The 28,000-nt window shown below is 48.7% G+C and overlaps 1 protein-coding gene across 4 annotated transcripts in view; it reads left to right on the top strand.

The window, feature by feature from the left end:
• USP2 (ubiquitin specific peptidase 2) overlaps positions 1-24,823 on the top strand; it is a 57,568-nt gene extending 32,745 nt beyond the window's left edge. For 3 of the 4 annotated variants that reach the window (XM_039350629.1, XM_039350630.1, XM_039350631.1), the window contains 11 exons: positions 9,976-10,026; positions 11,993-12,116; positions 13,252-13,363; positions 14,245-14,355; positions 14,923-14,987; positions 17,157-17,260; positions 17,447-17,527; positions 18,936-19,014; positions 19,620-19,727; positions 21,016-21,136; positions 22,754-24,823. In XM_039350629.1, the coding sequence (XP_039206563.1) occupies positions 9,976-10,026; positions 11,993-12,116; positions 13,252-13,363; positions 14,245-14,355; positions 14,923-14,987; positions 17,157-17,260; positions 17,447-17,527; positions 18,936-19,014; positions 19,620-19,727; positions 21,016-21,136; positions 22,754-22,841 (1,044 nt within the window). In that variant the 3' untranslated portion in view covers positions 22,842-24,823. Of the gene's footprint in view, positions 1-581; positions 893-9,975; positions 10,027-11,992; positions 12,117-13,251; positions 13,364-14,244; positions 14,356-14,922; positions 14,988-17,156; positions 17,261-17,446; positions 17,528-18,935; positions 19,015-19,619; positions 19,728-21,015; positions 21,137-22,753 lie in introns of those variants that run through there. The other variant, XM_039350632.1, reaches the window with a different exon arrangement.
• Positions 24,824-28,000: the final 3,177 nt, after the last annotated feature.

The raw sequence follows: 28,000 nt of genomic DNA, 5'->3' as shown, positions 1-28,000 counted from the left end.
TGACAGATACATAAACACAGAGAGAGAGAGTGAGAAAGAGAGAGAGAGAGAGAGAGAAAGAGAGAGAGAGAATGGATGGAAGGATAAAATAGGAAGGAAGGAAGGAAGGAAGGAAGGAAGGAAGGAAGGGAAGAGAAGGGAAGCGAAGGAAGAAAGGAAGAAAGGAAGAAAGGAAGAAAGAAAGAAAGAGAGAGAGAGAGAAAGAAAGAAAGAAAGAAAGAAAGAGAAAGAAAGAAAGAAAAAGAAAGAAAGAAAGAAAGAAAGAAAGAAAGAAAGAAAGAAAGAAAGAAAGAAAGAAAGAAAGAAAGAAAGAGGATAAAACAGCCGGGGAGAGGGGAGGAATTTGGGGAGGGGGCCGCTGCCCTCCCCCTTTTTCCTCCCTAGGGCCATTTCCGGGGGGCTTCGTGAGGGACGGTTTTTCTAGCCCACCCCCCCGTTCCCCCTCCCCCCGGGCCGGGAGCGGAGCCCGCCCCGCGCAAGGGGAGGAGGCCGGGCCGGCCGTCCCTCGCGCTCCCCCCTCGGGGCGGCTCCGGGCGCTCGGCCGTCGGCGCCTCCCCCGAGGGAGCCCCGCCCGCCGCCCCGCCCGCCGGGCTTGAGGTCAGAGCGGCGGCGGCGGCGGCGATCCAGGTGCCGCCTTCGCGCCGCTGCCAGCCCGAGCCGGAGCCCTCCGCTGTGCCCGGAGCCCGCTCGCCCCTCGCCCGGCGCCCGTCGCCAGAGCCGCAGCGGAGGCTCCGCCGGCGGCGGCGGCGGCAGCATGCGCAACTCCTACACGGTCACCCTGCCCGCCTCGCCGCTGCCGCCCGGCGGGCACAAGGAGCTGCGCCCCCGGCCGCCCTTGCCCGGCTCGCTGCTGCTCTCCACCTTCGTGGGGCTGATGGTCCACAAGGCGAAGGTAGGCGAGGGGGCGGTCGCGGCTGGCTGGCTGGCCGGCTGGGAGGGGAGATGCCCCCGGGCTCTTGCCCCAGCACTCTGCCCCCTTGCCCGGGGCACCGGATCGCCTGGGACTTGGGTGGGGGGCAAAGGGGCGGCACTCAAGGCAGATCCCGGGGCGGGAGGTGGGTGGTGGTGGTGGAGGAAACCTCTCCCGTCCCACCCCCTCTTTGGATTACAGCTCCCATGCTCCTCGGCTGACCGCGGCAGGAGCGTGCTCTGGCCGGTTGGGAGGGCGCAGGGTTGGGGAAGCAGGGGCTGGAGAGATCGGCACTTTGAAGCCGGCTTCGCGGGGCGGCCGGACGCGCATCTTCGGGCTCCCTCCGAGACCGGCTCGGCGGTGGCCGCGGGAGAAAGGGCTGAAGTGGCTTGGTTTGAATCTCGGTTAGTTCCCGTTAGCTAGGCTGGAATTCAGCCAGCGGGTTGAACAAGGTGCGTGTGAACCCAACCTGGGGTTTGCGAAGGCCCTGAGAGAGCTGCTTTCAAATTGGGGGCGACCAACGGGCTGAGCTGGGACTCCCCTGGGCCCAGGCGGCCTGCTTTGGATGATAGGGGTTGTAGTGCGAGCAGCTCAACGTTGGGTGATGGAAGAGTGGGAGTTTAGTTTTTTCCAGCATTTCCAGGGACAGGTGGGAACGGGGGTGTTTGCAAAGTATGGGCAAAACATCCACAATGGTTCAGCTGAGATACTCCACACAGGATGCACATCGTAGAAAAGCTTTGATGGCATTTTGACTTTTAGGACCTTATCTAGTAGACACCCCTGGACTAGTTGATCCTTTGGTGGTTGATGCCGTTTGCTACAACGTGCTCTTGTTTTTATCCCAATCAGTCTTGATGGGGGCACCCCAACGGTTTTCTGGCGCTCCATAAAAGATCAGGAAACTGCCAGCCCCTTTTCTGACAGAAAAATTCAATTCAAAGGCATAAGCTGTCGTGAGCAGCACTTGCTTATACCTTTGAATTAAATTTCTTAAATTAATTAAATTTAAATTAAACTTCTGATTTCTTGTATAGTTCTCCAATAGTTCCTTCAATATATCAATGGTCCATCTCAGAATACCCGAATATAGCATTTATTCTTGCACCCACTTGAAACCACAAGGGGGGGAGGGCAGTTAGTTTGTCACTCATGTCCCTGCCTGTGTTTAAAAGCCCTCATTTTAAAGAGAGGGGGGGATGGGAGGGAGGGAGGGGGAGAGAGAGAGAGAGAAGCAAAAAAGGATTGAGGAACAGTTGTTAAGAACACAGCCCTTTGCATGCAGAGTGGGGGGAAAGAGTCACCAACGCATTAACTGGGCCTCTTAAAAGCTTTGGTTAAAAGCAGCTTGCTGGCTTTTTCCCATTGTAAGAACAAGAGATTAAAATGGGGGGGGGGCTTCCATCTAGCCAGCCTGTCTCCAGGAATTCAAGAGACACATGCAGAGGTCCCAGGAGATTTGCCAAAAGCCTCAAAAAGGGCTGAAGACCCTTTGTTTTCCCCTCTTTCCCGCAGAAGAGAGGAATTTGTAAGGATAGCCAGTGAGGAGGGGAGGCAGGAAATACAAAGTCTAAATCTTCCTCCCCCCCCTCCTTATCTCAAAGGCCTTTCCATGCTCAGGACAGTTGTCCCCCCCCCCTTCTTTTGTCCTCTGGAGCCAGAGGAGTCATTTTCCAGCAGGACACACATCTTCAATCTTGGGGGAAGATGACCCCAGTTCCTTTGGGTGGGGCCTCCATTCAGACGACCTCCTTTCTCTGAAAATCAGTCTTTCATCTCCCCCATGCAGAGGTTAACCTGTGCATAATTGAGGAGGGGGGAGAATTCTGCATTTGAAGGCACAAGGAGTGGTGGCAGGTTGGGTTGCAATGCATGGTTGAAATTTTAAGTTCTAGAGAGAAAAGATGGAAGGTCAGGATTCCTGCTTTTCCAGCTGGGATTGTCTTGCAATATCCTTGGGCATCTACGACCTGCCTCGCAGTGGGATCCATGCCCTTCAGGTGCACCTCGGCTCTTACGTAACCTGCCTGTCTTCTGCACCTGCGGTGGGGGTAGGCCGGTGCCTTTGTTTGCCAGTTGAATGAAGCCAGCCTGGTTATGTAAAAAGCTCAGCCGGCCTCTTTGCCCCGTGCAAACTTGGCACTTCCTTGGCACAAGAGGCTGGGTCTGGAACGCTCCAATCGCAGCTGGCTGGAAGAGGAATGAAGGGACAGCCAGGTCAGTGTGGAGTCTGGGAGGCTTGCGAGCTCACGTGGGGCAGCATTTGATACAGTAAAGAAAGGAGATCAAATTAGCCATCAACAGACACATAGGCATAAACAGTATCTTACAATAGCTTACCCCCAGAAATCGTGGGTGCTCCATCACTGGAAATTTTCAACAAGAGACTGGACAATCACCTGTCTGAGATGGTATAGGACAGTTCTCCTGCTTGAGCAGGGGACTGGACTAGAAGACCTCCAAGGTCCCTTCCAGCTCTGCTCTATCCTATCCCATTCCATTCCATTCCATTCTATACACACTGTGCAAATGAGACAATCCACAAGCCAAAAAGGGAACAAAAACGACCCATACACCTCCCACCAGCAATCAGCACCCAGATGAGCATGGATTAACTCCCAAGATTAATTCAGACCAACAATCAAGAGGTAAACAGTATCCCAATCTAGAAGCTGCCAAATAAGCTAACAACAGTAAACAGCCCAACCAAAGACCCTCTAAGACCAGCCCCCATCTACATTGACAAGGCAAGCCACTGGAATATAAAGTGAGAGCAAACGCCACTCCTTACTAGCGCTGATGATGTTCCCTAGCTGGGTCATGCAATGTCTGCAAGAAAACAACCGAGCTCAGAAAAAAACCATCCAGGACCCCTCAGAGGAAATCGCCTCCTTGCTCCTGGCCTGTTTCTAAGGGAAGACAGACAGGATGGCAGAGAAACTGGAGTCTTCGGTTGCAGCAAAAGAGGATTCGGGAAGGAGAGTGGCGGGGGGGGGGCTGGGGAGGGCAAGATGATCGTGCATCCTTCATCAGCTCTCTTTGTAAAGTTCTCCCACCTCCGATGAAACTTGAGTGAGGGCTGTCAAGCTTCTGTGGACCTCCCACACACTTAGAGCCTTTATTTGCTGAAAAAGGCAATGCCTGACACTTGGGTGGGTGGGCGAAGGGAGGGGTTGATAAATCCCCATGTGATTGTGATCAAACGTGGCACAGTGGTCGGCAGTGATTTCTGCAGCTTTTTAACTAGTGTTTTTCAACCTGGGCGAGTTGGACTTCAGCTCCCAGAATTCCCCAGCCAGCTATGCTGGCTGGGGAATTCTGGGAGCTGAAGTCCACACCTCTTCAACTCACTCAGGTTGAAAAACACTGCCTTTAACCCTTGAGCCTGTGTTTAGTACGAGGGTGGGCTGCAGGGCGTTTGGAAGGAGAGCCCCCCCCAGTTGCTTTTAGCAAAGGATGCTCCTGAATTATCCTTTAGAAAAAGCGCCTGGTGCCCAAGCATCTCCAGGCTCTCCAGGGTGGCTCAGGCACCCATCCCTGTGCTATTAGAGGTGAATTTTTTTCAGAAGCAGGCAGGGCACAACTGCCCAGGGTGGCCCAGATCGCCAGTAGCCGAGGTGGCGCAGCAGTTAGAGTGCAGTACTGCAGGCCACTTTAGCTGACTGTGTTCAGCAGGTCAGCGGTTCAAATCTCACCGGCTCAAGGTTGACTCAGCCTTCCATCCTTCCGGGGTAGGTAAAATGAGGACCCAGATTGTTGGGGGCAATATAAATATATATATATATATATATACATTGCTTACTGGTGTACATCGCTTAGAGAGTGCTTGCACTTAAAGCGGTATATAAGTCTCATAAATAAATAAATGAGGGTGCTTGGCTGTTTTTATTTTTGCTGGAGTGCGAAACGAGATGGCATCTGGCGTGCCTGAAAGACTTCCCAGGTATCTAGGTGCACGTTCACTTCCCTCCCGCTGCGGGATTTGCAAGGGCAGGTTCCTGATGCCAGCCACAGCTGAAGAATGCGAGCTGACAAGTCCCGCATGCCAGAGAGATGTGCCAGGGCTCAGTTCCACGGTTTCTCCTTGAGGAATTTCTGTCTCCACTTCATCGGGCGGGGAAATTCTCGGGAAGGAGGTGGATTAAGCAAAGCAGGAGCAGCGGGTTCATTTCAGGTGCGGAGTGCCCAGCTCTTCCAACCCTTTGCCAGTCTTTGCCATGGCCGTGCTGGCTTCAAAAGGCCTCCGTCTCCAGATTGGTTTTCGGAAAAAGGCAGCCACCACCCAAGCCAGCTGAAATGTATCAAACCGGACAATCGTGCAGAAGACTAGCCTCTGAGCACTGCCACGTGTGCAGCAGATCGAAGGACCTCGGGGTCCTAGTGGATGGTCACTTGACCATGAGCCAGCCATGTGCAGCAGCAGCCAAAAAAGCTAATACAATCCTGGGTTGTATAAACGGAGGCATAGAATCAAGATCACACGAAGTATTAGTACCGCTTTATAAAACGCTGGTAAGACCACACCTGGAATACTGCAGCCAATTTTGGTCACCATATCACAAAAACGATGTTGAGAGTTTGGAAAAAAATCAGAGAAGAGCAACTGAGATGATCAAAGGCCTGGAGACCAAAACATACAAAGAATGGCTGAAGGACTTGGGTTTGGCTGGTCTAAAGAAAAGAAATAGGGGAGACATGATAGCAGTGTTCCTTTATCTGAGGGGCTGCCACAAGGCAGAGGGGGGCAGGTTGTTCGCCAGAGCACCAGAGGGAAGGATGAGTAACAATGGTTGGAAGCTGATCAAAGAGAGAAGCAACCTGGAATTAAGGAGAAACTTCCTGACAGAAATTGTGGGTGCTCCATCACTGGAGGTTTTTAAGAAGAGACTGGACAGTCACCTGTCTGAGATGGTATAGGTTCTCCTGCTAGAGCAGGGGGCTGGACTAGAAGACCTCCAAGGTCCCTTCCAGCTCCTATTCTATTCCATTCCATTCCATATTTTCTATTTTATTCTATTCTATTCCATTCCATTCCATATTTTTTATTCTATTTTGTTCTATTCTATTCCATTCCATTCCATATTTTTTATTCTATTCTATTCTAGAATTCCCCCCTGCCCCAGTTACTGCTTTTCACATAATGATTGCTTGTGTTCAGAAGTCGAGCATGCAGCTCTCCTCCTTTAATGGCCATTTGCACTTAACAACAGTAAGGAAAAATTAACAGGGCAACCAGTTCTCTCATTTATGACCTTCACAGGTCTGTAAAGGAAAGAAAAACCCAAGTCAGATGATAAAGCACCCTTGCAGTTTCACCGAGCAACAGATTCACTTAAGGACCAAATTGCTGGTCCCAATTGTAGTGACTAAATGAGGACTTTCTGTACTTTTTGCCGATTGCATTTTCTGCTTCCAAGAATATGTTATATCCTTTTGGCACTCAGTGTGGTCACTAAATGAGGACTACTCTACTTCTTGCAGATTGCATTTTCTGGTCCCAAGAATATATTGCAAATTTTTGTCACTCAGGAAAATCTAACCGGTGGCTGGCACCGGTTCCTGAGTTCCATGGTCAGTTAGCATCTGTCTTGGGCTTTCCCTGTTTTGCAACTGCAGGCGCAATTCATAAAGAGCCACGGACTGTTTCTGTCCCTGAAACAGCTCCAAATCCCTTTGTCCCAAAGAACTGACGTTTCTAATCCACCTTATGCCAGGGAGGCAGCGGTTTTCCTTTACGTTAACATTTTGCCTCCCCTGCTCTCCATCTTATCCTTGTCACGGCATAAGTAGCTTAGCCTGGAACAAGAGTGAGTTCATCCCCCTGGACGTCATGATAAAGATTTCCAGTCTGGTCTCTCCAGGGCTCTAAAATACCCCCTGATTATCCCATCGTATTGGCCACATCACTGGGTAGCTTTTAATAGCCCTGATAATAACACACCCAAAGTAGCATCCATTGAAATAAGGGACCTTTTTAAAAAACGGCCTGCTTTTTCCAGCCATGGGATATAACCTAGAGACGACGTGGGTTTGTTTGTTTTTTTCAAATTTGCCAACTTTTAACATAGGTGGACTCCAACTCCCAGAATTCCCTAAGCAGCATGCTGACGGGATTTCTGGGGGTGGAAATCCACCCTTCTTCAAACGGCTAAATTTGAAAAGACTGACCTAGGATGCAGACTCTCACTCAAAAGATGTTCAGATTTTGGGGAGGGGGGGGTCTCTGGCTGGGACTTGTACCTCCATCCAGATGGCCCATTTCTTGAACTCTTGCTGGTTGCATCCCATCCACCTTAGCTTCTGGGAGAGGAAAAGCTGGAAAAAGAGGGAAGAAGAGCTGGGAAGAGATTGGCTTTGGTTGAGAGTTGTGGGCACTGGGTGCAAATTTGTGTATTCCTTTTCTGTGCTCCCACTGAAGGAGAAGGAGAAGGGGGGGCTGAGGAAGAGGAGAAAAGAGGAAGAAGGAGAGGAGGAGGAGGAGGAAAGGAGGAGGAGGGGAGAGGAAGAAGAGAAAGAGGAGGACATGAGTCCCCTTGCCTCCCTTTTCACGCTTGACAGGAACCTGGGCTGTTCAAAGCGCTCGGTGCACAATTAAAGGGAAGCGAGAGCTGTTTGGAGACGGTCTATTTTGGGCAGTCGTCAAGGAGAAGGCTGGATTCCTCCCACTCGCACATGTCAAGCGCTATTTGGAGCCACTGGCGCAGCAGCCTCCGTCACCTCACTTTCTGGGGTGCCAGCAGCAAGACGAACCCCTCGAGAGCCGGGCTTGATGACCCCGGAACCCCAGAACTTTCTGGGGAAATGGCAGGAGTAGATCTCCCCATCTGGCCTTTGGCTGAAAAATCCGGCTGGCGAAAAGGAGCTGCCCCCCATACACACATACACATCAGGGGGTCTCCTGCATCTGAATCTTTGACAGGAGGTTAAAAGGCAGGCTAGGAGGGAAGCAGCTAGTCCTCAAGGGTTGGCCTCGGCTTCCAGAGGGCAGAAAGAAAGTTGGAGGTCAAAGTCTGTCTCTGGAAGCCAGCGAACCGTGTTGTAAGTGCTTCATCCAAGATTCAAAGATCTTTGCCCTAGTTAACTCCAGGTTTGTCCCTCCTGAAGCTGAAGCGAAGCCAAGCATCCTGCGCTCCATAAGGAAGAAGCTGGGTCCTGCTCAGTGCTGGTGGGCTTCCCATTTGGCGTTCCCATTTTCCACCCTCCACAGCCCAGTCCCTGCTTATCCAGAGACCAAAACCACGTGGCCAACAAAACAAGAATTCAGCTCTAGGATTTTCCCACGTTTTATTCTTTCTTGTTTGTTTTTTTTTTAAGTTGCCAATTCTGCATCAGAAAGCAGAGCAGAAAACATGCAGAATGATGCTGGATTCTTTTTTTTCCCCGGCCAGTGTTCAAAATCACCCTCCATGCAGTCTCTCTTCCCTGGTCAGTTTCTCTCACCATTTCTGGACACTCTCCCTTTCTGCATTACTCGTTTGCCTGCAGAGCGGATGTACCTGCAGAAGTAAAGATCACAGGAAGAATCAATGCCCTCTCCCCATCTTCCCCCTGCCCCACCTTGATCTTTTCAAAAGTAGCAGCTGGCAGAAGTTCACCAGGTGAAGCCTCCGATCTGGGCTTTGCCTAGCCTACCTTTCCTTGCAATCCTTGCAATCCTCGACTGACAACCATTTGTTTAGTGGCAGTTCGAAGTTATAAGAGCACTGAAAAAAATGTGATTTAATGACCATTTTTCACATTTACGACTGCGGCAGCCTCCCCATTCAGATGCTGGACCACGGGTTCCTATTTATGATGGTTGCAGCATTCCCCCCCCCCCAGGGTCACGTGATCTCCTTTTACGGCCTCCCAACCAGCCAAGTCAATGGGGAAGCCACACTCACTTAACAACCGTGTGACTCATTTTACAACTGCAGGGATTCACTTAGCAACTGTGGCCAGAAAAGTCGTAAAATGGAGCAAAAGTCACTTAACAAACTTCTCGCTTAGCAATTTTGGGCTCGGTTGCATTTGTATATCGAAGATTACCCGTGTTCCTGTTGCGGGTTTGTGGGTGGGGTGTGGGTGTGCAAAGGACTCACTTCTTAGGGGTGCAAAGTTCTGCCTTGCCTGGTGCAGGTTCCCCTCCCCGCCTTTCCTGCCCCGTTTCTCCTCTCCCCCCACGCCAAGGAGAGGCTGGGCAAGGACAGTGGCCTCTGGGTCTCTGCCAGCTGGGCCTCTTCCAAGCATCCATCCGTGCCAAGAATTTATGTCCCGGCTCTAATAAACCGCCAAGATCCTGCGGTGTTTCTGCTGATGATTCTGACTCTCACCAGAACTGCTTGGAAAGCAAGACTTTGCCCCCTGCCAGTCCTTTGCCCAAGGGGCCAGTCCAGCCTGTGGCAAAGGGCGAGCAGTTCATGCCAGTCTCTGAGCATTGGCAGATTTCTCTAGGTCTCTCGCAAGCTGCTCTGTATGGTTTTTTTCTTTTTGTTTTTCAATGCACTGATTCCAAAGATGGCTTTGCTAGATGTGCTATTTTTTGACAAATCGGCTAGAGCAGTTGGTTCCCTGATCATTTGTGGAAATGGTTTCTGCCTTAAGAAAGAAATAGAGGATTAGAAACATGACGGCAACAGCATTTGGCAAGAAAGAAGCTGGGATGCAAACAGGGGTGTCAGAAAAAGGAGTATGATGGCTCTCAGGAGCGTTTAGTTCCCTAGGACCATGTTTCTCAACCTTGGCCACATTAAGAGATCTGGGACTTCAACTCCCAGAATTCCCCAGCCAGCATGGTTACCCACTGGGAGGGGACTGATTTGATTTGTGGGGCCTGCAGTTTGAATCCTCTAGCCCCAGGGACTTATGCAAACAGCATTTTATCACAGTGGATACTTGCAAATGGCTTCTGGGGAAAATAAAGGAAGGCAGGGTCTTCCTAATCTCAGCTGGGTGGGAATCCTTGCCTTCCGTTCTCCCCGTCTCCTTTTGTGGGACCCCCGTGGCGGTTTTGGCCTGGAGTTTTGAGTGGTTGTCTGAAGGTTGCCTTTTCACAAATGGGTCTTTTTCCTCTTCTTTCTCCACAGAATTCAAAAACGGTACAAGGTCTGACTGGTCTCCGAAACCTCGGGAACACCGTAAGTCTCCCTCCTTTCCTCCATTCCTTTCCTCCCTCCCTCCTTCCCTCCCTTATTCCTTCCTTCCCTCCTTCCTTCCTCCCTCCCTCCCTCCCAGAGCTGCAGCTAAGCTCTCCAACCTGGGCTGGTTGGGACTGGTTGAGGAAGCTGACTTGCCTTCGCTGGCTGTTTTACCTCATTTCCGCTTCTCGGATGACACTGCGAGGAGGTTTGTTCTCACTTGCAGAGAAGGAAGGGGAGAGCCCCAAAAGAGTTGTGTAACTATTTCAGAAAACAGTGTCACCCTGCCCCACCCAGATGTGACAACTCGAAGGCAAAGAAGATGTATTTGCATCCAGAGAGGGTAAAGGCAAGTAGTGGCCTGCAATGCCAGGAAGCCTCCAGTCCTCTCCATTCCAACACACACGCACACAATTTTTCTGGTCCCTGAACCCTCCCTTGATAGCTACATCAGCACACTTTTCTGTCATTTTCAGCAAGGAAGATTTGCTGTAAATTATCCTTCTCATAGTAGGCTCAATCAGTGGTGGGATTCAAACATATGAAAAGCCATTTCTCAGTGTGGATGCCACTTCCGGAAGTCCATTCTGGGCCTGGGCAACAAAAAATTAGCTACCGGTTCTGCGAAGGGGTGCGAACTGGCTGAATCCCACCACTAGGCTCAATATAGTTGGGGAGAGGAGGGGAGGGAAGAGAAAGGGAAGGGAAGGAAAGGAAACAAAAGGAAAAAAGAGGGAGGGAGGGAGGAAAGGAAAGGAAAGGAGAAAAGAAAAAGAAAGCAAACTTTTCATGCCACAAATCTGACATGGCTAACCTCACTTCCCTTGGCTGTAACCTAACCTTATGTGCCTCTTCTACCATCAGAGGCTCTTTGGGAATGAGAGAGTCAAGATATCTTATAAAACAATAAATGAACATGGGGGAATTGAGCACTGAAGTTCACACACAAACACACACACTTCTAGAGCTTGCATTGGCTGTGTAGGTGGGTTCCCCTTTGGTGCCCATGGGAGGGAGGGAGGGAGTTCCTTCTTGGGCAAACATCTACTGGGTTCCAACCGCAAGAAGAGAGACAGGAACCAGCGTCTGACTTCCTTCTTGCTACCATCCCCCCAAATAATCTGCTCCCACCCAGTGGCTGATGGAGGAGGAAGAGAAGGAGCAGAGCCAGTAGTAGTAGTAGTAGTAGTAGTGATTGTTGCTACTCCACCTGCACCCCAAAGATGGGATCTGGCTTGAAGGATGGAGGAAGACCTTGCAGGGAAGATCTGAGGGCTCCATAAAGTCATTTACAGCCCCACCTTAAAAGCTTCACTTTAAGAAGCCTACCAACAAAGCCCATCACCAGCCAGTGGTGGGCATCTCTGCACAGGAGTGACAAACTGTGTGTGTGTTTGTGTGTGACTTGTGTGCACAAGTGCATCATAGCATGAGTCAATCACAGACGCAATGGAACACTGTGGGTGAGCAGGAAAAAAATAAACCCACAAAAAACATTCTACTTCTCCTTGGGCGTTTTAATTATTTTTTCACCATAGTAACGGCTCGTTGCCATTTTATATTTTAAAGTTTCTTTAAACTAAAACCTGATCTTCCAAGGAGGAAATCAGAGGGATGCCTAGATTTTATTTTTTATACAGGGTCCATCCTGACACAGAGTTTAATGAAGGTCATAGTCAGCGACCCCCTTTAGTTTGCGGGGGGCGTAAAGAAATACACCTTGCATAGCAGATAAACTTTCCAAATCTGCTCCTCTCCAGAGGATTGGCGCTGCCCATTCCACACTGCCTGGCTGGTGGGCCTAATTCTTTTTCTGAAACCAGTTCCTGGAGCCAAGCTCATCAAAGGGGTCCAAAATTCTAGCGAGGAGGAACCTGGGCGGATGTCACCTGGAGGAAGGACGGGGGGTGGAATGGACGATGGCCTGGCGATCTTCATTTGCGTCTCCCTTTCCTGCCCCTTGTAGTGTTTTATGAACTCCATCCTGCAGTGCCTGAGCAACACCAAAGAGCTGCGAGATTACTGCCTGCAGAGCCAATATGTCCGCGATCTCAACAACAACAGCCGCATGCAGATGTCTCTCGTGACAGGTAAAGGCGGCGAGGTTTTGCCCGGGCACAAGTGCACAATGGCGAACAGTGCAGGCAGCTATCGGTCTTCCCTCTCCTGAAGACACTTCATGGGAGGGGGCTAGAAAGGAGGGGGAGAAAGCTGAATCAGATGACTTTCAGAAGGAAGGAAAAGCGGGGGGGGGAGGGAGGAGGAGGAGGATCCCTTGAATCAATAAAGAATATTTACAGCAAAAGCAAAAAGTTCTGGTTGTAATGTTGTTACCTTTTATTGTGCTAAAGCAGTGGTTCTCAACCTTTTTAATGCCGCGACCCCCAACCGGTCGTAAGTCGAGGACTACTCAACCGGTTGTAAGTCGAGGACTACTCAACTGGTGCAGCACCGTTTGCAGAATGGGACTTTTGGCGGGCTCAGCAGGACAGAGACAGCCTGAACAATTCCTATTGGCTTTTGAAAGCCAACAGAATTAGACTATTCAAGAGAGTCTCTTCTATTGGCTTTCAAAAGCCAATAGAATAAAAGGGAGTAGCACAGCTAAGGAAAAGGGGGGAAAAATGGCGGACTGTGTTGTTTGGCGACCCCCATGAAATGGTCGTTCGACCCCAAATGGGGTCCCGACCCATAGGTTGAGAACCACTGTGCTAAAGAGAGTCGGGAATTAGTTTTATACTTTGATAAAAGTTAATAAAAAAATTCAGATCAAAGAATATTTATAGCTCAGGGTTGAAATGAAGGGTCCTTGGTGCTTTCTCTGAGCCTGGTTGTTTTCTTGCAGACATTTCATTGTCCAACTAGGTAACATCATCAGTGCTAGTCCTAGTTATGTTACCTAGTTTGGGCCATGAAACATCTGCAAGAAAACAACCAGTCTCAGAGAGCACCAAGGACTCCTCAATCCCTTGAATTCTTCTCTCCTCTTTTTCTCAGTTCCCTGCTCTTTTGGGCAGTTGTTAACAACATGGATGCTGGCCACGAGGGCCCCACAGGTCTCCTTTAATGTTGATCACAGCTAGGAAGTAAGCTAAACCTTGTGGCTCTCCACAGGAAGCCACCTTTGTCTAGAAAGGATGGAATAAGATCTGGTTCTTCATGGCCAAGTTGGGTTCTTCTGTGCTTGTGGGTTTACAACCACCTTGCTTCCCCCTCTCTTTCCAGAATTTGCCAAGCTCATCCAGATGTTGTGGACCTCGTCTCCCAACGAATCCGTGAGTCCTTCCGAATTCAAGATGCAGATTCAACGATACGCTCCCCGCTTTGTGGGATACAAGTAAGAGTGGGATCTAGTACCTTCTCTTCTGTTTTCCATGAGTGGCCATTCCTCCCTTGCTTCTTCTTCAGTCTCAGTAGTAGTGCTTTTAGCATTTGCTAGCTCTGGATTCCTTCATAGCAAGCCAGTGCTCTGTAGATCTTTGGGACTACAACTCCCATTCCTTGGCATTCAGCATGCTGGTAGGGAATAAAGGATGCTTCTAGCAGACCGAAAGCTAGCCAACACTGCTTCACAGTGCCCCATCTTTCCAAATCTGATGAAGAGAGAGAGTTAGTTTGATCAGTTTCCTTTTTCCTTTCCTTTCCTTTTTCTTCCCTTCCTTTTCCTTCCCTTTCCTTCCCTTTCCCTTCTCTTCCCTTCCCTTCCTTTTCCTTTCCTTCCCTTCCCCTTTCCCTTCCTTCCCTTCCCTTTCCTTCCCTTTCCTTTCCTTTCCCTTCTTTCCCTTCTCTTCCCTTCCCTTCCTTTTCCTTCCCTTCCCTTCCCCTTTCCTTTCCCTTCCTTTCCTTCTCTTCCCTTTCTTTTCCTTTCCTTCCCTTCCCTTCCCCTTTCCTTTCCCTTCCTTTCCTTCTCTTCCCTTCCCTTCCCTTTCCTTTCCTTCCCTTTCACTTCCCTTTCCCTCCCTTCCCTTCCATTCTGTTTCCTTCCTCAGTAATCTATCCTAACCATCCAGAATCACTTTGAATAGTGAGATGGGTGGCTTATATATTTAAGAAACAAATAAAAATGAACACACCCCCTTGAGAGTGAAGGACTCTCATAAGATAGGAGGGGGAAGGAGAGAGTCGCTTTTTTCTTCCCCAAGGCTTCTTCTCCCCGGCTCCCTTGCTGAGTCCTGACTCCAGGGGCTTAGATTGACCCCTGTCCTTCCTCTCTCGCAGCCAGCAGGACGCCCAGGAATTCCTGCGTTTCCTTCTCGATGGGCTCCACAGTGAGGTGAACCGGGTTCTGGTCCGTCCCAAAGGCCACAGTGACAACCTGGACCATCTACCGTGAGTCCCAGCAGAAGCAAAGCACCGGGATAAGCTTTGGGGGGCGGGGGCTGGAGACAACTGGGTGCTGATGCCCCTGACCTAAAACAATGGCGGCGTTTCTGTTTTTTCTTCCGTTGTTTCTCCTCCGTCTAATGCAGTGTTTCCCAAACTTGACAATTTTAAGGCATGTGGACTTCAACTCCCAGAATTCCACAGCCAGCAATGCTGGCTGTGGAATTCTGGGAGTTGAAGTCCACATGCCTTAAAATTGTCAAGTTTGGGAAACACTGGTCTAATGGCACAAATCATTCCTCCTGCAGAAAATTAGTTAAGAAAGGAAGAAAGCAAAGTATGAATAAGGATCTGTGGAAAAATTTAATTAATTTAATTTAATTCTGAACTCCCCACGACCCGCTAGCTGAAAAAGAGCAGGGACCTTGCAAAGGTCATAGCCAAGGGGGGGGGTTACAAAGCCCATGGTCTTTGGGGCAGCCTCCCTCCATCCCGGGGGCTTCTGGGAGAATCATCCATGTGGATCTCAGCTGAGAAAACCTCTTCACCGTCTCTCTTGCGTGTCTCTGGCAGGGACGACGAGAAGGGGAGGCAGATGTGGATGAGATACCTAGCAAGAGAAGACAGCCGGATTGGGGGTGAGTATCTGGTGGAGCAGTCCCCCCCCCAGCAGCCCCCAAAAAGGAGTTTGGGGGCTGCTGGACCCGAGCCAAAAGGTCCACCTCAACCTTGGCGACTTTCAGAGGGGTGGACTTCAGTTCCCAGGATTCCCTAGTCGGCATGCTTTAAAGAGGGGTGGACTTCCCCTTCCAGAATCCCACAGCCAGAATTCTTAAATCCTTGACATCGTCAAGTTGCCAAGGTTAAGAAAAACCAAATTAAGATGTATCGTGGTTTGGCTAACTTTCTGGACCGAAATACCCATTTGGACTTTGGACAGCATGTCTGGAGGAGTGTCTCAGAAAGAGGTCTGTTGTAGGAGAGGGGAAGGTCAAACCCCATTTCCAACTAGAGCAGTGGTTCTCAACCTTTTTAATGCCGCGACCCCCAACCGGTCGTAAGTCGAGGACTACTCAACTGGTGCAGCACCGTTTGCAGAATGGGACTTTTGGCGGGCTCCGCAGGGCAGAGACAGCCTGGACAATTCCTATTGGCTTTTGAAAGCCAATAGAATTAGACTCTATTCAAGAGAGTCTATTCTATTGGCTTTCAAAAGCCAGTAGAATAAAAGGGAGTAGCACAGCTAAGGAAAAGGGGGAAAAAAATGGCGGACTGCATTGTTTGGCGACCCCCGTGAAATGGTCGTTCGACCCCAAATGGGGTCCCGACCCACAGGTTGAGAACCACTGGGCTAGAGGATCTCCCCACCAGCCCCTCTGCCTCTTTCTTTCCTTCACCCACTCCTGGGAATTCTCTGTCAATTGAGTTGCTGGTCACACAGGAATAAGAAGGACTAGCAGCATCAGGTTTTTTTATTGACAAAACGCACTGGGGGTGATTCACAGAATTATCAGGAGAGTCTCAGCTCCCCTTAGCTGTAGATCTGTGTTACTCAACCCTAGCTAATTTAAGGCCAGGATGTGCTGCCGGGGAATTCTGGGAGTTGAAGTCCACATGTCTTAAAGTTGCCATGGTTGAGAAATATTGGCTTAGATTGACATGGCCATCAACGGCGTCCTTTGTGGATTTCAAAGATGGTTAAATCTTCAAAAACACCCTAATGAGCCTAATCAGCATAACTACCTCTTTAAAAACTGGTTTAAAGAATAGTTCCTTTTTGTTCAAGCTTGCCACTTTCTTTCAGTTTCGTTTCCTTTTAAAATTTGTATACCAGGCCAGGTTTGATCTTGATGTTCTCGGATCAAAGCCAGGAAAAGCAATTTTCATTGAATTTGTTCATTGAACTGTTGATATTTATAGAACTCTTGACTAAATATGGTTAACAGAACTTATCCAATGTCATTTTGTAAAAACTTCCTTAGGTATTTCAAAGCAACATTTCAATTGCAATGAAGTGTGGGTATTTTTTATTTTAGTAATTAACCCTGGCTATCAAATCCACTCAAATTACCTTTTTCTCTTTTTACTGTATTAATCTTCCTAACGCTGGACCCCCCCCCCCATTTGACAAACTAAACTCATGCTAACTTTTTAGAAAAACATTTTGACCTTTCAAACCACCAAACTTTGTTCATTCAGTTCTAAGTTACCTGGTGATTCAAGGCCACAGAAGAAGCTGTGTTAAATTTGTGGCTGCAATTAACACGTTTGCTTCCCAGCAATTAAACTGGCAACCCACCAGGTTGGGAATCAGGAGCCACAAAGTTCAAAGAGCATTTCACAATCTCTGAAATTCCTCAGCTGATTTTGGAACTGATCTCCACCATGCTTAGATCTAGGCATGGGAAGAGAAGCCTCAAAAGGCCTTGAGAAATCGAGTTGAGATCCAATCCCAGTCAAGACTTTGAAGCTTCTTTCTAAAACTTACAATAAAACACTGACTTTTGCTGCCACTGTTGCACATCATACCTATCCACGTAACTAGACCGGGGGTAACTCCTACGCAGAGAAGCATCAATGAACAACATTATCCTGAGCTTGCACAACAAATGAGGTCAAAAGCAAGTTGGCTGGTTTGTGACTAAGGGTATTGAGATGACACAGCCATGAGATCAGATCCTCTGTTCTCGTTCTTGGATGACGTGAAGCATCTCTGCAAGCATTCAGGCAGAAGAAGGTCCATCTTTTCCCTCTGTACCAGCTGCTTGGTCACCCATCTTTATATTCCCCGTCTTCTCTTTCTTTAGATCTCTTTGTTGGGCAGCTGAAGAGTTCCTTGACCTGCAGTTCTTGTGGCTATTGCTCCACCGCCTTTGATCCCTTCTGGGACCTGTCCCTGCCCATTGCCAAGGTAACCCTCCACGCCCTGGGGCTCCTATTTGACCCCCCCATTTGACCCCCAGATCTGCCTCTTCTTGTATTGGGAACCTAACCTCTTGGACCTTGGTTTCTCTCTCTCTCTCCCTCTCTCTCTCTCTCTCTCTCTCTCTCTCTTTCTTTCTTTCTCTCTCTCTCTCTCTTTTTCGTCCTTCGGCAGAAAAGCTACGGCGAGGTGAATTTGATTGATTGCATGCGACTCTTCACCAAGGAGGACGTTCTGGATGGAGACGAAAAACCCGTAAGTCCAGATGGGGAGGGGAGTGCAAAAAAACTCATCAGTCAGGTTTCTGCACCCAGTTCACGTCTCTTATTCCAAATATTTCTGAGTCCTCAATTTCAAAATCAGCCACCGGGTGGATTTTTTAAAATTTTCTGATTTGGAGTTTTGCACAAGATGGTGGTGATGATGATGATGATGATTTTAAGAATCATAAAGTTGGAAGGAACCTGGGAGGTCTTCCAGTCCAACGTTGGAAGTTATTTCTTTGGTTCTGGAAAACCTTGTTGCAAAAGCTGGATCTACGTTTCAAGATTAATGGGTTGGGAAACATCAGACATGCCTACTCTTCTTCTTAACTGTTGCTTCGTGCGGTGGCTATGTCAGCCTCTGGCTCATGTGAAGCTTAACAGAACATAACAGAAAAACAGACTTGGAAGGGACCTTGGAGGTCTTCTAGTCCAGCCTCCTGCTCAAGCAGGAGACTCTATACCAGCGGTTCTCAACCTATGGGTCGCGACCCCATTTGGGATCGATTGCCCATTTTTCGGGGGTCGCCAAAGGCGGCAATCTGCCATTTTTCGCAGTGCCGTGCACGCGCGCCGCGCATGGGGGCGCCGCCGCGCATGCGCGCCGTGCATGGGGGAGCACCGCGCATATGCGTCGCACATGGGGGTGCCGCCGTGCACGCGCATGCGCGTGGGGGGCGTCGCGCATGCGCGTTGCGCGTGGGGGTGGCCCGGCGCATGCGCGCCGCGCGTGGGGGGCCGCCCCCATGCGCACGGCCCGGCGCATGCGCAGAACGTTTGTGTGACGGGGGTCGCTGTCACACAAACGTTGAGAAGTACTGCTCTATACCATTTCAGACAAATGCTTGTCCAATCTCTTAAAAACCTCCAGTGATGAGGCACGAACAACTTTTAAAAGCAAATTGTTCCACTGATTAATTGTCCTAACTGTCAGAAAATTCCTCCTTAGTTCCAAGTTGCTTCTCTCCTGGATTAGTTTCCATCCGTTGCTTCTTGTCCTGCCCTCTGGTGCTTTGGAGAATAGCTTGACTGCCTCTTCTTTATAGCAGCTCCTCCATTATTGGAAGACTGATAAAATGTCACCCCTAGTTGATAATCTTAAATTTAGGATTTTTGACCTGTGGAGGAGCTGAGTCCATAATGGGAGGGCTGCCTTGAAGGTTTCCATCAATCTGCCCATATCAGTTTTCCTCTAAAAATAAGGGGTTTTCTTTGTGAAATCAAATTTGGCCCTGCTGGTCTTCCACTGGCCGCCCTTGTGGTTAACCCGACCCTTTCAGCTGATCTAGCCAATCCTTGCTACTCTTTCCCCCCAACTGGTGCCACAAGTCCGATATCTCTCCCACGCACACATCTTCAGAGGTCCTCCCCTAAACCCTGGTTGTTGTTTGTCCCTGCAGACGTGCAGCCACTGCAAAGCGAGGACGAAATGCATGAAGAAATTCAGCATCCAACGCTTCCCCAAGATTCTGGTTTTACGTATCCTTTCTTTTTGCCAGAGGACGTGGCCCGACCGACTTATTTATTATGAAATTGATTTGCCGCCCATCTCGTATCCAACTACTATGGGAGGCTACCTGGTGAGGAGACCTCACCTGCAGATGAGCGGTGACGTGACGGGTTTCTGTCAGCATCCATCAGGTGCAGACAATTTTACTGGACCCAGAATCCAGCCAGTGGAGGACTTAGCTTGAACAGTCTATTATTTCAAGATCCTAGTCCTCTTGGGTTTGAGAATGCTCAGGGCTTTTTTTTTCCAATGCAGTAGAATATAAAAGAAAAGTACAGCCTCAACCTTTTGCTTTCCATTTCTTGTAGCTAAGGCTAGAAAGCGGGAGATCATGCGTTCAAGTCCTGACTTAGCCATGAAAGCCAACTGGATGACCTTGGATCAGTCCTTCTCTCTCTCAGCCCAGCCCACCTCACAGGGTGGTTCTCATTGGGAAAATAGGAGGAGGACGTTGTGTTGGATATGTTTGCTGCCTTGAATTATTTGTAAAAATAACAAAATACAAAATAAATAAATAAAGATCCTTCCATTGAACCGCTTGCCCCGCCCCCTTTTTCCTTAATTCCTCGCCCAGACCTGAAACGTTTCTCCGAAGCCAGGATGCGATCCAGCAAACTCACCACTTTCGTCAATTTCCCGCTGAAGGATCTGGATCTACGGGAATTTGCCTCCCAGAGTTGCAGTGAGTATCTCCTGTAGGTTTTGGAAGAACCAGCCAGGTGGTTGGGGGGGGTCATCTAGGCCAGCAGCCCCCAACCTTTTGGGCACCAGAGACCACTTTCATGGAGGGGAGTTTTTCCATGGACCTGGGGGGGATGTGGTGTCAAGCCCTGCCTCACCCCCACACGTGTGTGTATGGGGCTTTGCTCGCTTGCACAGACCAGTTCATGGAAGGCTGTGGACCGATGGTGATCCACAGCCCGGAAGTTGGGGACCCCTGATCCAGGCCAAGCAGGATGAGTAACTGAGGACAGACCTCTGAACTTTCTTCCCCACAAATCCAGTTAAACAAATGCACACAAACACAGCCTGGTTGTTTGATTCCACCCTCTGCCTGGAATTTTAAAGGAAACCTGAAGCGGGATTCACTTCCTTGACCTGTTCAGGAGGTGTTAATTTTGGAAAACGTTTGAAATGAGCCCCCCGCAGGAGTGGATCCAGTCTGGGAGATCCATTTCGTTATTTGTTTGTATTACACATTTCTCAACAGGCCAGTTCCCTCCAAGAGGGACTCTTGCACCATGAAACAACCCGTGGACCAGTGGTTCTCAACCTATGGGTCGGGACCCCATTTGGGGTCGAACGACCATTTCACGGGGGTCGCCAAACAAGGCTGTCCGCCATTTTTTCCCCCTTTTCTTTGGCCACGCCCCTGGCACCTGGTGATGTATAAGTGGTTGGGGGTCACCACAACATGGGGAACTGTATCATGGGGTCGCAGCATTAGAAAGGTTGAGAACTACTGACGTGGACGATACGTGCGCCACCATTTAAATCTAGTTTTCAGAATTGTTGAAAAAAAAATGGGGGCTGTCCTTTTCTCTCAGGGCTTCCGCCCACCTCCCACGTTTTAGGAAAAAATGAAGAAGTTGAGCGACCGGTTTTGAGGAAGGCTTACAAAATTTGTGAGGGAGCAGCAATATTTCACCCTGGTACCCTCTCCAGAACCATCGTTGTGAAATGGGCGGCTACATTAATAATACAAAATAATGAGATAAAAATAAAGATTAAAAACTTCTCCCTCCAAAAGTCCTATTGGGAGCCAAGATTGTGATGAAGGGATTTTTTTTTTTAATTTCATCTTTTTGCAAAAATCAGACTTTCCACGAACATTAAAGCAGGGCAAATCCTGCTAGCGATATTTGGGGAGTGCAATTGCAGGCTTCCGATCCAGGCCACCTCAGGCTTTTGCACACCCAGTGGTGAACGAAAGCCTCACAAGACTGCAATTTGGCTTCTTCCATTTTCAGATCACGCGATCTACAACCTCTACGCCATCTCCAACCACAGCGGGACCACGATGGGTGGCCACTACACGGCCTACTGCAAGAGTCCCGTCTCCGGAGAATGGCACGCCTTCAACGACTCACGGTAAGCAGGCACCCGGCCTTTCCGTCCACGATCCCAACTCTTTCCCCAAGCAGGAGAGGTCAACCATCTTGCTCAGCCACAAAAATATTGAGCTCAATTCTGGCTGTAAGTTGAGGACTGCATGTGGTTCTGTGTTTGCCTGTCATCATTCAGCCCAGAAAACAAATTCTCCCTTTCAAAAGGCAGAGTTTTAGTCCTCAAACTCTCTTACTAATCCAGGTTTCCTTTCCTTCCATTTCCTTTCCTTTACCTTCCATTTCTTTTCCTTCCATTTTCTTTCCTTTATCTTCCCTTTCCTTTCCTTCCATTTCCTTTCTTTTCCTCCCATTTCCTTTCCTTCTATTTCCTTTTGTTATCTTCCATTTCTTTTCCTTCCATTTCCTTTCCTTTACCTTCCATTTCTTTTCCTTTACCTTCCATTTCTTTTCCTTCCATTTCCTTTACCTTCCCTTCCCTTTCCTTTCCTTTCCATTTCCTTTCCTTTATCTTCCATTTCTTTTCCTTTCCTTTACCTTCCCTTTCCTTTCCTTTCCTTTACCTTCCCTTTCCTTTCCATTTCCTTTCCTTTATCTTCCATTTCTTTTCCTTTCCATTTCCTTTCCTTTATCTTCCATTTCCTTTCCTTCCATTTCCTTTCCATTTCCTTTCCTTTATCTTCCATTTCTTTTCCTTTCCATTTCCTTTCCTTTATCTTCCATTTCCTTTCCTTCCATTTCCTTTCCTTTATCTTCCCTTTCCTTTCCATTTCCTTTCCTTTGTGTTCCATTTCTTTTCCTTCCATTTCCTTTCCTTTATCTTCCATTTCCTTTCCTTTATCTTCCCTTTCCTTTCCTTTCCATTTCCTTTCCTTTATCTTCCATTTCTTTTCCTTTCCTTTACCTTCCATTTCCTTTCCTTTATCTTCCCTTTCCTTTTCTTTCCTTTCCATTTCCTTTCCTTTATGTTCCATTTCTTTTCCTTCCATTTTCTTTCCTTCCATTTCCTTTCTCTTTTCTTTTCTTAACTAATCAGTATAACGTTCAGGTAGTCCTCAGTTTACGACTGGTCGCTTAGCGACCATTTGGAATTACAGTGAGCCCAGAATGGGTTTACAGCCCATAAAGTACTTCTGGCCATCGTAAAATGTGCCCCACACATGCACATTGTCTCATGACACCTACGCCCATCTTTGCAACCAGTCGCAGCATCCTCCAGTCACCTGACCACGATTTGAGACTATTTTACCAATTTCCAGCAAAACAAAACCCACCCATTCAGAAGAATGGCTTCATGCTTACAACCGAAGCATTCCCTTAACAATCACAGTAATTCATTTAAGGTCCACCGGAAAAATTGTCCTTGAATCAGGTCCAATCACATGGATGCCTGGACTTAGGATCCCAGTGACGTATGAGCAGAAATCTGCTCCGAATTGTAGTCATAAGTCAAGGATTATCTGTACTCCCCATCTTTACTCCTTAGGGCTGGAGGGAGTGTGGGTCAGAACCAGTTAGAAATTAAAGTAGGCGTCTTCCCCTGCCAGTTTTCCTTACCTCTGTTCTTTGTTTACACCCCACCCCATCCCAGATGGGTCTACCCTCCTCTTAACGCCGGTTTCGCTTTCTGTTCCTCCCACAGCGTCACGCCGATATCCCTGGGCCACCTCCGCAGCAGTGATGCCTATCTCCTCTTCTACGAGCTGGCCAACCCGTCTTCCCGAATGTAGCTTCCAGGTCACGCTCCCCACCACCACCACCACCACGCAGGTCCCTCTGGAAAGGAATCCTTGTAATATCCCGGAAGAAGGGCGCGAACCAAGCACCAGCTCGGGAGAGGGTGGGGAACGTGCAGACCCAGGACAATGGTGATTGGATGGATTTTTTTTCTAAGTTGGGTTTTCCCCCCCTTTTTTTCCTAAAAAACAAGCAAAAGCAAAAAAAGAGAGAGAGAGAGAGAGAGAGAGAGAGAGAGAAAGTGAGGGAGGGAGAAAATGCTAATAAAGCGTTAACTAAAGTTGCTGGCCTTTAAGGGGACACCTTTCTCCCACATACGGGACTAAAGATGGAGAAAACCAGAAAGAAAACACCATCCTTGGTGGGCAGGTTCCACGTCGCTCCAAAAATGTTCTCAGGGGTGGTTTCCTATGTTTTCCTTCCCTCCCTTTTCCTTCTCCCTTTCTCTCCTCGTCTGCGCACACTCCTCCTCTTTCACCATTTGGTGTGCCGTAAGCCACAAACAGCTGCTGCTCTTTTGGGGGGGAGCAGGAACCTGCCTCTCCCCCTGTGTTCCCTTGGGGGTGTTGGAGCTGAGCCACGGAGGTGTTTTCTCCCTGTCCGATGCCAGTCGGGCACCCACTTCATCCAGGAAGTTGCAGAACTAGATGAGGTTTACTGGAATCCGATTTTGCATCTTAGATCCAGGCGAGGTGCGTCAGTTCCTGGACAGTTTTTGCACAACTCTTGCACGACTGTCCACAGGGGTTGCAAGGGATTTCTCTGCAGGAACCGTGGACTTCAAGTCCTATCTCTTCGCGTCAGGTGGGGGCTGCTGTTGGTGTCTTTTTTTCTTCTTTTTTACAAACTGGAAGCATCTGTGGATGGATTTTATGGACTTTATTCACAAAAGCAGAGACTCGCTGGGTCAAGTTCTACCCGTTTCCTTGTCACGACCGTGCCTTAATGCCTCCAGACGAAAGACACGATGCATTTCAGTGGGGATCCAAATGCCCTTCAAAAAGGGACACGAGGGCACAACCAGCAGAAATTTGACCCTTTCCCTCGGCTTTCTTCTCCTGCTGTCCCAACCCCGGCTTTACCTCACTGCACCATTCACACATGTAGATATTTCCCTCCTTCGTCCTGGGATGGAGGCCATTCAGGAACGCTTTGGACCGTTTGCACTGCCTTTCCGGAATGAGGATTGCTTGGGTTCGGTTTTCGTTTTGGTTCTCGTGGTGTGCATGCCGGGGAGTCGCCCAAACGCACCTCGTTGGAGGGTTTTTTGAGCCAGTTTGGGAGCGATGGCCTTGGAGGGGCAGCTAACCAGCCTCAGCAAACTCCCTCATCCTCTTATTTATTCTCCGTCCCACCCCACACGGCCAACCTTTCAGCCCACATTCGAAGAACATTTGAAGCGCTGGGAATTAAGAGGCACCTTTATGGTTTTGCAACCAGACAACCTTCATTGGGTAGAAATCCCCCTCCCCTGTTTTATTTCCCTCCCCTTTTTATCCCCCGCCCCTCGCAAAGCTCTGAAAAAGCACCAAGCCGACTTTAAATGACAGCCGCCCCAGTTTTGAATTAAGCAGAGCATCGAGGTCAGTTTTAGTGGGCATCTTGGTTTGCAGCCCAAGGGATGCTGCTCGACTCCTTTCTGCCAATCTCACGGCCTTCCCCCCCCCAAAAAAATGCCCCCCTTGCATATTTCACTCCATTTCAAGCGGGCAGATGCTCAGGACCCCAGGGGAAGGCAGAAGGGGTAACCCAGATGTCCAGGGTCCTGCTAGCGCAGCCTTTCTCAGTGTTACTATTTTGCTTGATTTGGGACGAGGTAGTTTTGTTTTGGGTTTTTTTGTGTGTGTTTGTTTTTTTGGTTTATCAGTTTGGACTGAACAGCTTGTTTACTGTGTAAGCAAGGCTGGGGGAGGGACTGTGGTCGCTCAGGAAGGAGGCTTGTACAGAAATAAAATTGTAACTTGATGAACACCCACCGCGTTTGTGCACAAGTGTCTGTAAATAGTGGGCAAGAAGTCTTTCTGATGGGAAGGGTGGGCTATGCAGTAAGAAGCCCCCCAGCCCCTGATGAGCTGTGGGGTTTTGACTCCTGCTGGATTTGCCACAATCAGTGGGGTAGGCATCTGGATGGTGGACCCAATGCATTTTCTCGGAAGGAGGAGGGCTCGGCTGGTGGACCTCAGGATTCCTTCGGGGCTTGGACACAACAGATGTAGGCTGTACTTCTGCAGGAAAAGCTGAAGAACGTTGCTGTCTATTCACAGGCAGGAAGGTGTTACAGGACAGGAGGGCCTCACTTTGCTCAAATATGAATTGAATTGAATACTTTATTTGACCAGGTGTGATTAGACACAGAGAAGTAACCTAGAACTAAAAAGAAATTTCCTGAGAGTTAGAACAATTAATCAGTGGAACAACCTGCCTCCAGAAGTTGTGGGTGCTCCATCACTGGAAGAAGAGACTGGACAACCATTTGTCTGAAATGGTATAGGGTTTCCTGCCTGAGCAGGAGGTTGGACTAGATCAGTGGTTCTCAACCTGTGGGTCGGGACCCCATTTGGGGTCGAACGACCATTTCACGGGGTCCCCAAACAAGGCTATCCGCCATTTTTTCCCCTTTTCTTTGGCCACGCCCCTGGCACCTGGTGATGTATAAGTGGTTGGGGATCACCACAACATGGGGAACTGTATTATGGGGTCACGGCATTAGAAAGGTTGAGAACCACTAGACTAGATGATCTCCAAAGTCCCTTCCAACTTTATTATTATTGTTATTGTTGTTGTTATTATTATAGATTGGACAGCCATTTGTCTGAAATGGTATAGGGTTTCCTGCCTGAGCAGGGGATTGGACTAGATGACCTCCAAGGTCTCTTCCAACTTTATTAATTATTATTATCATCATCTCCGGCGCAGAAGCTTTCCGTGTACATGCAAAACAGCAGAGTAATAATGTAGTCGTTATAATGAAACCAATAAGAGAAGGTGGTAGAACAAAAGAGAAGGATAAGAGTAATACAGCCATACTACATGAGTAAATAACCTTAGATGAAGACAGTACTGTGGGAATTAGGTGTTCAGCAGAGTGATGGCACAAGGGAAGAAAACAGTCTAGTTGTTTTGGCATCCAGTGTGCCCTGTAACGCCCTCCCGTGGCTGAAGAGAGGAGCCAGGAGCTTTAGATGCTCTGGGACGTGGGGAGGGGACAGGTGTGGGCTCCAAAATGCATCTTCCATTTTTGCACAGTGGGGAAAAAGAGTGTGATGGCATTGAGGTAGTCCTTGACATACAACTATTCCTTAGGTGAACATTCAAAGAAATGGCGGCACTGAAAAAGATAACTTGTGGCCGTTCCTCACACTTACGACCTTTGCAAGCATCCTCACGGTCACGTGATCAAAATTTGGAAGCCTGGACGGTTGCAGCCTCCCAGGGTCACGCGATCCCCTTTTGCGACCTCCTGACAAGCAAAAACAACAGGGAAGCCAAAAATCACTTAACAATCGTGTGACTAATTTAGCATCTGCAGTGATCCACTTAACGGCTGTGGCAACAAAGGTCACAAAATGGGGCAAAGTTCGCTTAACTCTCTCGCTTAGCAATGGAACTTACGGGCTCAGGTGTGATCATAAGTCGGGGCCCCTCTGGGAGCCTGTTCGTTGCTGTGTGGTGTTGTATGATCCCCGGAGAAAGTGACTTTATACCTTTCTTAAGGGTTGGGCTAAAGCCGAAGTGAGGCTCGATCGCCTTTGCCACCTGCAGCTTGGCTCGCTGATACGAGCTAGGCGTTCTTCTCTTTCCTGGAAGTCGCCTGATCCTTCCCGGCGGGACACCCTGACTGAGTTAATTGCCTCTCCGGCTTACAAAAGGCGGACTAACCTCGGTAGCAAGATTAGGGAGGCAAAGGCAGCCAAGGGTGCGGATTAATCATTGAAAAACAAACTTGGGTCCATTCTTTCCCAAGCAATTGAGCAGGCAAACAATGACCTCTTTGTCCCCAGCTTTCAGGAACAGACCAGAAAGGTTTTGCAATCATTCTACGGGCCGCTTGGAATGTGCATCTCTTAGCAACATGCCGGTCCTGTGGAAAGGACGGCACTGCCAATGCCAGTCTGACGCAACGGGAAGGAAGAGAGCTTTGGCACCCAGGAAGGACGGGGAGTCCTCGGCTGGAATTTCCATTGCTGAGCAAGGTGGCCATTCAGGGAGATGCGCCCAATTTTACGACCGTTTTCGCCAGGGTTGTTAAGCGAATCACTGCAGGCATTGTGGATCACAGGGTCATTTCAGTGAAGCTGGCTTCTCCCGTTGGTCTTTTTTTTTTCCCCTTGTTGGAAGCTGGCTGGGAAGATCACAAATGGCGACCCCAGGATGCTGTAACGGTCAGAAATACATGCTGGTTGCCTGAATTGTGATCACATGACTGTGGGGATACAGGTAGTCCTCGACTTAAGAATGGTTCATTTAGTGACCGTTCAAAGTTGTAACCACTCTGAAAAAAAGTGACACGACCATTTTTCACACTTACAACCGTTGCATGATTAATAATTATAACTAAGATCTATGATATAGGACCTATCATTTTGTTGTTTGTATGTACACTGAGAGCTTCTGCACCAGAGACAAATTCCTTGTGTGTTCAATCACACTTGACTAACAAAGAATATTTTATTCTGTTCTGTTCTTGTTCTTGTTCTGTTATTCTGTCCTAGTCTGTCCTATTCTACTCTACTCTACTCTACTCTACTCTACTCTACTCTACTCTACTCTACTCTACTCTACTCTCTACTCTACTCTATTCATCCTATCTCCTATTCTTTCAGTTTGAAGGACTTGGCCACCCTTTGTTGTTTGTAGGATCCTTTGTGATACTTGCACTATATTTAGCAAAATATAGTGCAAAAGTGCAACTATTTTTCACCACTTCTGTAGCATCCCACCCCAAATTGGGAAATATATATAAATATATGCCCCTTTGGCAAGACATTTGCTTGTTCAGATGCCCAGGTCCAGCTGGGCAGTGCTGTGTCTTTAAGAGCACCATAGCCCGTGCCAGGGCCTCTGACCTGGCGGAGTCCTCAGCTGAGTTGGATTAAGGCACCGGGGCGCCTGGTGGCTTTCATGCTTGCGCATTCTTTCTTTTCCTAGCAGC

The sequence above is a fragment of the Crotalus tigris genome, unplaced genomic scaffold (genome assembly GCF_016545835.1).
Source record: "Crotalus tigris isolate CLP2741 ecotype Arizona unplaced genomic scaffold, ASM1654583v1 scf7180000018340.3345759, whole genome shotgun sequence".
NCBI classification, from domain to species: Eukaryota; Metazoa; Chordata; class Lepidosauria; order Squamata; family Viperidae; genus Crotalus; species Crotalus tigris.
The sequence above is the reverse complement of the archived record's forward strand: the minus strand, read 5'-3'. Positions and strand labels throughout refer to the sequence as shown.